We start from the raw sequence: 10,664 nt of genomic DNA, 5'->3' as shown, positions 1-10,664 counted from the left end.
AGATGGGGGGAACCCACCCCCTGACAGTTGGCAGGGCTCAGCTTCCCCTCTCCTGGCCTGCTCCAAACTGCAGCCTCCCAAAGCAGCTCCAAAAACCTGCTTTGCTCAGCCCCCCACCCACCCGTTGCCCCCCTGGGGCACTCAGCCCCCCCAAGTGTATTCAGCTCCACTGAAACAAAATGCTTTAATATGAAAATAGACATCTGTAGAAAAATATTGCCCAAGACGGATCCTGCAAGGACCCAAGGGGGTCCTCTGCCCCCCCCCGACTTCCCTGGGAGCCATCAAATCTCACCCAGGTCTTCGTAGATGGAGGCCGGCCGGCTCTCGTCCACCGACTGCTCCTCCCGACTGCTCCCCCCTGAGCGACGGGGGCTGGCCAGGGGTGGTTTCACCACCTTGCTGTAGAGGGGCTCCTCCCCCCCGCGGCCACTGTTGTTGTTGTTGCTGTTGCCGGGGGCCGGCCTTGGGGCTCCAGGCTGGGGGGGCTTCTTGTGGGTGCGGGGGGGCTTGGGGGCAGGGCAGGGCTTGGGGGGCTTGGGGAGGCCTTGCTTCAGGGGGAAGGCCGGCACTGAATATTCCCCCGTCCCCAGCAGGCAGGGCAGCTCGTAGCCAGCCGGGCTCTCCATGCCCTGCGTCCGCCAGGCCTCGCAGGGGAGGCGGGCCTCGTCGTAGATGGCAGTGGGTGTGGGCACCGGCCACTGGGCCCGCCCCTCCGGCTCGTCGTAGATGTGCACCTTGCTGGTGTGCTTGTCCTGGCCGCCGCCAGGGCCCACCTCCTCATACAGCAGTTTGCTCTGGGGAGGGCAACGCTCCTTGCCCCCCTCACGCCGGCTGTCCACGGGTTCCGCATAGAGGGCGTCCGGCCGGGGGCGAGGGGCCCTGAGCGCGTCCAGAGGCTCGGAGTAGACGTTGCCCGCATCCTCGGGGGGCAGCGGGTGTCCTGGCACCTCAGGGAGTGGGGAGCGGGGGGGAGTGCTGGGCCACTTGGCCAGAGGGTCCCGCAGGCCCAGCCCCTTGGTGGGGGCCACCACCTCCTCTTCCTCCGCAGCAGTGGCAGCGCTGAGCTTGGCGGCCAGGGCCGGGCGCAGGCCGGGTCTCTCAGGGGCCAGAGCGGGCGCCAGGCTCTCCCCCTCCAGGCTGAGCGAGCCGGCCAGGGCGCCCGGGAGCTGGCCCACCTCGGCGTCCAGGGAGCAGGTGCTGTGGCGATGCTCAACCACCTGTGCCTTCTGCGCCTGAATGGCCGCCTCCACCACGTGGAAGATCTCGTTGCCCTGCTTGGTCTCAAAGGTGAAGTTGCCTGGCCCAGACTCACAGCGCCGGCCGGCTTCAAAGGAAAACATCACCTGCGGGACAGAGAGCGGGCACAGTCAGGGGCCGCAAAGGAGCCCCGGGGCCAAGAGGCACCCTTTGAGGGGCACAGGAACCTCCCCCGCCCCTGCTCTGCCTGCTCTGAGCACAAGCCCCGCCAGCCAGAATCCCACAGGGCCAGCAAGAGCCCTGAGCTGGCCGTCAAGCTCTTGGGCACCACAGAAGGCCGGGGACTGCTCCCCACTGCCCCACCCAGGGCCAGCTGGGCACCTCCTCAACCACTGAGGGAGCCCAGCCCCCATCACCAGCTCTCCCAGGGCAGCTCTTTGACAGTCAGGGAGCAAGAGCAGCTCCTCCTGAAAGGGCCCCTGAGGGGCATCTAGTCCAACCCCCCTGCAATGCAGGAATCTCAACTAAATCACTCCTTGGGCTTCCATGATCCTGCCCCCATGGTCCGGCCCCCAGTAATGCAGCCCCCCCCCCCCGCCTACCTGCCTCTCCCTCCCACATGCACCCCTCCTCCTGGACCCACCTTGTCCCGGCCATATCTGCGGAGCAGGCGGTAGGGCCAGGTGAAGAGGGGCTGGTTGGAGTGGGGGTCCCCAAGGATGAGGCCCTCGCCGGACGCCTTGAGCACGTAGACCCCCTGCAGCTTGCAGCGCTCAGCAGCCTCCGTCTTCTGCACCGTCACCCAGAACTCGCTGACTGTGGCCAAGAGGGAGAGTCAGAGCAGGCGACCCTCGGGGGGGGGGCAGGCACCCGCCCAGCAGCCGTCACCCCAGAATCAGCAGCCCTGGCAGCCAGAATCCTCCCAGCCTAAGCTGCGTTTTCCAAAGCGGGGGACTCCCAGCATGCAATTCTGTCCTGCAGCAGCCGTGACTTCCTATGGCACTCCCTCTGCCCCACCACCCAAACTACGGGGGGGGGGGGGGGAATGGGCTGAAAGTCTGACAGGGACAGGATGGAGCCAGCTCTGCTCCTGAGCGCCTCCTACCTTCCTCTCGGGAGTAATAAATGGCGTTCATGGCCATCTCCAGGGGTCGCCCCCCAGCGCAGTCGGCTGCAGGCTGTGCTGCTTTGCCAGGGTTGCCCTGCCGGGAGAGAAGAACGTCAGCAGACACCCCCAGCCCTTCCCAGGAATGGCAGCTCCTCTGCTGCAGGGGGCATCCAGGGCATCCCTGGCATGCACAGCACCCCTGCCGCCCCTGAGCACAGCCGGGGGGGCAAGGAGTGAAGTGGGGGGCTCTTCCCACCAGCCAAGGCGGACCAGCCCTCCACCGTCCCTGGAAAATCGGGAGCTGCCTTATGCAGAGCCAGCACAGTATTGTCTACACTGGCTGGCAGCAGCAGCTGAGCAGGGTTTCAGGCAAGGGCCTCTCCCTGCAAGGTGCCGAGACCCCCCCCCCGCCACCCCAGGGTGGGCTCACCAGAAAGGCTGCCTCGCAGAGCCTGGCCATCCAGTCGGCCGCCTCGTGGGGCTCAGCAGCAAAGAGGTAGCTGCGCTCGCTGGTCTCCAGGCGGAAGGCGGAAAGGCCCTCCTTGGGGCTGCCGTCTGGGGCGGGGGCCACGCTCACGCAGTCCGCCAGGCGCACAATCTTCTTGTCCAGGCGCCTGGTGCCCACTCGCTCCGCCGGCACGGGACCCTCCTTGCCGTCGAAGAACTCCAGGCGCGCCACACCATGCGGGCTGGCCGGGTAGAGCACAAACCAGCTCTTCTTCCATCGCTGCAACGAGAGGCAGAGCGGAAATGGGGCAGAGGAGCCGCAGGGACACACAGTGGTGCACTTGGAGCCTGCCTTTCTGCAAGCAGGGAATTTGCATATAACCAGGGAAGGGTCTGCCCTCAGCTGGCATATGAGAGGCCCAACAGGTGCCTCCAAGTCAGGGTTCAAGGAGAGTGGTCAATCCGGCCTGGTCCAGTTCTGCTCCCTGCAGCGGCCACGACGCCCCACTCCGTCTGGGCCAAAGCAGGGACCCCTATTAGCACCCCGGGGCGCTGGGGGGGTGCGCTCGTCTGGCGCACGTTTGTGGAAAGGGCCGGGAAGCCCTGAGGAGAGAGCAGAGCCCGTCGCGGGACCGGACCCAGAGCTGGAAGCTGGACGGGCGGCCCCGGAGGGCGAGACAAGGCGCCCGAGCGGCAGGAATGAACGCTGCCGCCGCTTCCTCCGCGCGCGGCTCCTCTGGCTTCGACGGGGCGTCAGAAGAAGGGAGAGCACGGGAGGTGCCCCGAGCAGCCCAGGATGGGCCTCGGGCAGGGAGGGGGCCGGGGCGTTTCGTCGAGGCCGAGCAGCCCACGGGCCCCCATCCCGAAGGGGCGGCGGGGACGGGGCGGCGCCGGGTCCAGGAGAGTCGCCCCTCGGCCGCCCGCGCTTTCGCCCCGCGCAGAGACCGCGCTGCCGGCAGCGCCCCATCCCGGAAGCGCCGGCAGGCAGGCGGGCGGCGGCGCTGGGAGCAACCCCCGCCGAGGAGCCCCGGCCCTTACCTTGGCGCCGATGCGCAGCCCCGACGGCTGCTGGAGCAGGAGCGGCCCGGCCTTGACCGGCGGGTCCATCCGGAAGAGTCGCCGCGGGCAGCCCAGCCGCTCCGGATCTGTCAGCGCCGCCGCCGCCGCCGCCTCTCGGCGCGGGGAGGGGCTTGGCCGACGGAGCGGAAGCCGGCGGGCGGGGAGGGGCGGCTCCGCCCCGGGCCAGCCAGGGAAGGGGGCGCTGGCCTGGCTCAGCCCTGCCGCCAAGGGGCGGGCCGGAGGGGGCGGGCGGCCGCGCTCGGGGCCGCCTCTGGCCGGAAGCAGCCTCGAAGGACGGCCGGCCCGGGGGCCCTTTCTCGGCTCGGGGGCCTCATCCCGGACGACGTGGCCCCCGCCGAGGAAAGCTTCGGAGCGAACTGGTTTCGCGATCCAAAGTTTGCCTCAGCATTTGGGACGTTACAAGACCAGAAACATCAGAACTTCGACGGGACAAAAAAAAGTTTGAGAAAATACTCCGCTTTCTGGAGCGGACATTCAGGCGAGAGGCCACCTTAAAGGAAAAAATAATCCCCAACCGACGCAAAAAAAGAAGAAAGAAGCGCGTTTGTATTTGGAAGCGTGGTGGCAAGTCCCCCGGGGGGGGGGGGTTGGCTGCGACGTCAGAAACGTTGTCGAAACTTTTGCTTCTTCTTTTTTTTTTATAAATGATTTTTATTAAAGTTTCAGAAAAAAAGTTAGACAGAAAGACATAAAAAAAATACACAAATACACTATACATAATCCAAAAAAAGGAAAATAAACACACAAAAAACAAAAAGCAAATAAAACAGAATAAACCGAACAATTAAAAACAATATCACTTTTTCATTTCCATTTTTAAATTTACTTATTTTCTGGACTTCCTCATACCTCCCTCTTTTGTATTCCAGTCCAAATTGTTTGTCCAGCAATTTCTTTTCCACTTTTTTAATCCCAGTCTTTAATCTTAATATAATATAACATCAAAATTTTACCTCTTTAGTACCAAATTTCCATTTCCTTAAACTTCTTTAATCCTAATCTTTAATCTCACTGTAGTATAACTTTAAAATTTTACCTCTTAAGTACCAAATTTCCATTTCCTTAAACTTCTTTAATCCTAATCTTTAATCTTGATCTATCTATAACTTTATCCTGTACAGCTGGAAACCACTTATTTTCAATCCAACATCACTCTAACATTCATTAATTTTGCAGTGTTTCTGTAGATAATCTTTGAATTTCTTCCAATCTTCCTCCACCGACTCTTCTCCCTGGTCACGGATTCTGCCAGTCATTTCCGCCAGTTCCATATAGTCCATCAGTTTCATCTGCCATTCCTCCAGTGTGGGAAGCTCTTGTGTCTTCCAATACTTTGCGATGAGTATTCTTGCTGCTGTTGTTGCATACATAAAGAAAGTTCTATCCTTTTTTACCACCATTTGGCCGACTATGCCCAGGAGAAAGGCCTCTGGTTTCTTAGGGAAGGTATATTTAAATACCTTTTTTAATTCATTATATATCATTTCCCAGAAAGCCTTAATCTTTGGGCACGTCCACCAAAGGTGAAAAAATGTACCTTCAGTTTCTTTACATTTCCAACATTTATTATCGGGCAAGTGATAAATTTTTGCAAGCTTGACTGGGGTTATGTACCACCTGTATATCATTTTCATAATAGTCTCTCTTAAGGCATTACATGCCGTAAATTTCATACCTGTGGTCCACAACTGTTCCCAGTCAGCAAACATAATGTTATGTCCAACGTCCTGTGCCCATTTAATCATAGCCGATTTTACCGTTTCATCCTGAGTATTCCATTTCAGCAGCAAGTTATACATTCTTGACAAATTCTTAGTTTTGGGTTCTAACAGTTCAGTTTCTAATTTTGATCTTTCCACCTGGAAGCCAATTTCCTTGTCCAATTTAAATGCCTCCATTATCTGAAAATAATGAAGCCAGTCTCGCACTTTGTTTTTTAATTTTTCAAAACTCTGCAATTTCAGTCTATCTCCGTCTTGTTCCAAAATTTCCCAATATTTCGGCCATTTGACCTCCATATTGACCTTTTTCAAGGCTTTCGCTTCCATTGGTGACAGCCACCTTGGGGTTTTATTTTCTAGCAAATCCTTATATCTTATCCAAACATTAAACAGCGCTTTCCTGACAATGTGGTTTTTAAATGCTTTATGTGCTTTGACCTTATCATACCATAGATATGCATGCCATCCAAATACATTGTTAAAACCTTCCAAGTCCAAAATGTCAGTGTTTTCAAGAAGTAGCCATTCTTTCAACCAGCAAAAAGCTGCTGATTCATAGTAAAGTTTGAGGTCTGGCAGGGCAAATCCACCTCTTTCCTTTGCATCCGTTAGTATTTTAAATTTTATTCTGGGCTTCTTGCCCTGCCACACAAATTTAGAAATATCTTTCTGCCACCTCTTGAAACAATCCATTTTGTCCACGATCTGCAAAGTTTGAAACAAAAACAACATTCTAGGCAATACATTCATTTTTATCACAGCAATACGGCCCAGCAGTGAAAGCTTCAAATTTGACCAAATTTCTAAATCTTTTTTCACTTCAGACCAACATTTTTCATAGTTATCTTTATTTAACTTTATTTAACTATGAAAAATTCCCATTTTTTGCCGTCATGTTAATCCCCAGGTATTTAACTTTCTTAACCACTGTTAAACCTGTCTCATTCTGAAACCTCTCTCTTTCAATCGGTGTTAAATTTTTCTCTAAAACCTTGGTTTTTTACTTGTTCAATTTAAATCCTGCCACTTGACCAAATTCTTGAATCAGTTCTAAAACCCTTTTAGTACTAGATTCTGGCTCCTGTAACGTCAATACTAGGTCATCTGCAAATGCTCTCAATTTGTACTGTTTAGTTCTGACCTGTATACCTTTAACCAACTGGTCCCTTCTAATCATATTCAGCAGAACCTCCAGGACCGAAATAAAAATAAGTGGGGAAATTGGGCAACCTTGTCATGTCCCTTTTTCAATTTTAAGTTCTTCCGTCACAACATTATTTACAATTAGTTTAGCCTTTTGTTCTGAATAAATTGCACTTATACCATTCTCAAAACCTTGGCCTACCCCCATACCCTGTAGATTCTTCTTCATAAAATTCCAAGAAATATTGTCAAAGGCTTTCTCCACGTCTACAAATATCAAAACTGCTTTAGTGTTTATATTCACTTCTAATTTTTCCAAAATATCAATTATATTCCTCAAATTGTCAGACAAATGTCTTCCTGGGAGAAAGCCCGCTTGGTCTTTATGAATCTCTTCCATCAACACTTTTTTAAATCTCTTCGCCAAAATATCTGCAAAAATTTTGTAATCCACATTAAGTAATGATATAGGGCGGTAGTTCTTAAGCTGTGTCTTTTCAGTCTCTGTTTTTGGTACAAGTGTAATATATGCTTCTTTCCACGACTCTGGTGCTCTTTTCCCCTCCATTATTTCGTTGCAGACCTCTTTCAAAGGTTGAATTAACCATTCTTTTAAAGATCTGTAGTATCTAGAAGTCAAGCCGTCTGGTCCTGGAGATTTACCCAATTGCATGTTTTGAATGGCACCTTCTATTTCCTGTTTGGTTATTCTATGATTCAAAATTAATTTATTTTCTTGAGATATTTTTTGTAATCCATTTGTTTTCAAAAATTGGTCTAGGTCTGTTTCTTTCAATGGCCCTTGAGTGTATAATCGTTTAAAATACCTCTGGAAACAACTTCTGATCTCTGCAGGGTTCTGTATATTTCTTCCTTCCACTTCTAAGTTCGTAATTGTATTTAATTTTTGTCTCTTTTTCATTTGCCATGCCAACAGTTTACCACATTTATTGGCCGACTCAAAAGTCTTTTGTCTCATTTGTTTAATTTTCCATTCTATTTCCTGATTCATCATTTTCATATATTGTACTTGATATAACTTTAACTCTCTCAGAATCTCTTGAGATTTTGGGTTTACTCTCAGTCTTTTTTCACATTCCTTTATTTTGTCCATTATCTTATCCTTTTTCTCATTTTGAGTTCTTTTCTTTATTGCATTCTGTTGTATTAAGAACCCTCTCATAACCGCTTTACTTGCGTCCCAGATTACTCTTCTCTCCACGTTGGTACTGAGGTTTATCTCAAAGTAATCTCTCAGGGTTTTTTGGGCCTTCTTAAGTACTTCTTCATATCTAAATAAGGTGTCATTCATCTTCCATCTGAAGGAGCCAGTTGGTGTTAGTCTCATTTCCATCTTAACAGCATTATGGTCGGAGCAAGTTTTCGGGCAGATTTCCACCTTTCTTGTCTTTGGTGCCATTCCTCTAGTTATCCAAATTTGGTCAATTCTTGTCCATGTCATTTTGGCTTCAAAAAAGAAAGTTCCCTCTTTAGCCATGGGGTTTCTTATTCTCCAAATGTCAACTAAATCCAAGTTGTCTGTCATGTCAAAAAAAGTTTTCGGTAGTCTACCATCCTTGGTGACTACCTGTCTTTGTGCCTTGTCCATATATGTGGATACCACTCCATTCATATCTCCCATCAAAATCATGTTGTAATCCATATGGTCCATCAGGGTCTCATGCAACTTCTTAAAAAATTCAGATTTCCCATCATTTGGTGCGTAGATTCCTACTATCAAAAATTTTTCTCCTTGTGTTTGAATTTCAATTGCCACAAATCTTCCTTGGTCATCTTTAAAAACAAATTTCGGTGATAATCTGTCCTTTGCATAAATCACAACCCCTCTTTTTTTAACTTTGTCCGATGAAATAAACTCCTGACCAAGTCTTTTATTTATCAACAATTTCCTGTGTAATCTTGTTATATGTGTTTCCGAAACTTTTGCTTCGTGACTCCGGAGCTCGTAGGTCTCGGGTGGGAGCGCGCGTGTCCGTGGGCGGGAGGATCCCCACGCTGCAGGTCTGTCCTGGACCCCCGAAGAGCTTCTCGGCCGCAATGCGGAGTCGGCCCGGGCAGGGAAGCCGCAAGAGAGGAGTGGGGTCTGTCGCACTCTGGACTCGCTGACGGGTTTCCCAGGATGGGCATCTGTCTGGCAACGGGGGGGGGGGGTAGCCAGGAGGCTGGACGAGCGGGGTCCGCTTTGGGGTGATCTAGCAGCAGCCACAGGGCACTTGTTCCGTTTCCATCATGGATGCTTTAGTTGAGATTCCTGCATTCTGGGGGTTGGACTAGATGACCCTAGGGTCCCTTCCCACTCTACATTTCTGTGATGCCTTCCTGCCCCACCTTTCCCCCTAGAGACCACGCAGGAGGACACATATTGCACATCCAGGAGGAGGGAACACAAATGCCGCTGGGGAATGACCTGCGCTTGACCACTGGACCCTCCCAGCACAGACAACGGCCTGACCTGGGCCCTCAAGAAGGACTGGCATCCAGCTTAGGATCCCAGCAGGGCGGGGCCAAAGCCTCTCCTGCCCTTGGAGCCCAGAGGAGGCGGGCAGAGCTCCTGCTGAGGGTGGCTCTTCTCTGGCATGGGAAGGGGGCTTCTGCTGAACCCCATGGCCTCTCAGCTGAGAGGCATCTGGAGTATGGAATTTTTATTTTATTTTGTTTGTTTGTTTGTATATCACACTTCATCCCTAGATTTTGGGGCAATCACAACATAAAATAAAAGAGAAAAACACAAAATACGCAATAAAAACAAGAACAAAAACAAACCAACCAATAACCCCGTCCCCACAACGTTTAAGAGAGTATCATTGAAGGCCTGCTTGAAAGGGAACAAAGAAGGGCCTCAGAAGATGATCTCAGGGTCCAAGTACGTTCATATTGAAGGAGGTATTGCGATCCTGAGCTATTTAAGGCTTTAATAGGTCAAAACCAGTGCTTTGAATTGGGCCCAGAAACACTGGCAGCCAGTGCAGTTGCACCAGGATCAGTGTCATATTCTCCAACCCTCTTGCCCTGGTGAGCAACCTGGCTTCTGAATTCTGCACCAGCTGAAGTTTCCGAACTGTCTCCAGAGGCAGCCCCTCGTATAATGCCTTGCAGTAATCTAATTTAGAGATGAGGAGAGCATAGACAATGGAAGTTAGGCTGTCCCTGTCCAGATAAGGATGCAGCTGGGTCACCAGCCAAAGTTGATGGAGGGTTTTCCCAGTTTCCACGTCACTCAGATCAACTGAGCCTCAAGAAGTACAGCAGCCACAAGTGACGTCCCTGCTCTTTCAGAGTCCTCTGAAATCAGTAGCGGGCGGCCGGGCAGGGCTGCTGTTTCCTCACTAGAGGGCGCTTGCGCCCTGCTTGGTTCCAGCACCAGCTGTTCCAGCGCATTTAGGACGCCTAGAAACCCGGCCTCTTTGTCGTGCCCACATGCAGCCCGCCTAGGTGAGCACAGCGGAAGTCGCCCCTTGCGTCCGTGCCTCTGCTTTCGGATGCTTCCTTGATTTCATTCATCCTGTCAAGGTCTCCTTGAGCATTTGGATGGGGGGGGGACGGACTATGGCATGTTTCCAGGACTAAATTACTCTGGGGCTTTCATCCCTCAATCAGTTTAAAAGCTGCCATGACTCCTTTTTTATTTTGGTTTCTTGGGGGGGGGAGGGGGTTTGTGGGGGAAGAAGAAAACGGGGGGATATGCTCTAGGGGAATGCCTGCATACCAGGAAAACACCAAGTAGGCTTCTCCATGAATTTGCGAATCCTCTTCTAAAGTCATCCAAGTTGGTGGCCATCACTGCATCCTGAGGCAGGGAGTTCCATTGCTTAATCCGGCGTCCTCTCCTGGCCCAGAGCTAGTCGAAGGCCCTGGAGGAGACGCCCCTTGTGGGGTCTGAAGTGGAGTCCCGACCACACCCCACTCCTTGGAGAGGTCTCCTTCCTTCGACCTCAAGATGTGCC

General features: G+C 52.2%; 1 protein-coding gene and 1 long non-coding RNA gene across 2 annotated transcripts; one reads left to right on the top strand and one right to left on the bottom strand.

The window, feature by feature from the left end:
* Nucleotides 1-170: 170 nt before the first annotated feature.
* DOK1 (docking protein 1) lies at nt 171-3,934 on the bottom strand. The gene is made up of 5 exons (XM_081020904.1): nt 3,794-3,934; nt 2,739-3,035; nt 2,306-2,402; nt 1,844-2,016; nt 171-1,346 (listed from the first exon to the last, which is right to left on the bottom strand). Exons 1-5 carry the CDS (start codon nt 3,860-3,862, stop codon nt 285-287), a joined length of 1,698 nt encoding a protein of 565 aa, XP_080877030.1. The 5' UTR covers nt 3,863-3,934; the 3' UTR covers nt 171-284.
* A 4,702-nt stretch (nt 3,935-8,636) lies between these two features.
* LOC308486014 lies at nt 8,637-9,482 on the top strand. The gene is made up of 2 exons (XR_013990900.1): nt 8,637-8,961; nt 9,095-9,482. It is a non-coding gene; the product is annotated as an uncharacterized lncRNA (long non-coding RNA).
* The last annotated feature ends 1,182 nt before the right edge of the window (nt 9,483-10,664 follow it).

The sequence above is a fragment of the Podarcis pityusensis genome (genome assembly GCF_964106645.2).
Source record: "Podarcis pityusensis genome assembly, chromosome: 9".
Classification (NCBI taxonomy): Eukaryota; Metazoa; Chordata; class Lepidosauria; order Squamata; family Lacertidae; genus Podarcis; species Podarcis pityusensis.
This window is presented reverse-complemented; position numbering and strand designations above follow the sequence as displayed.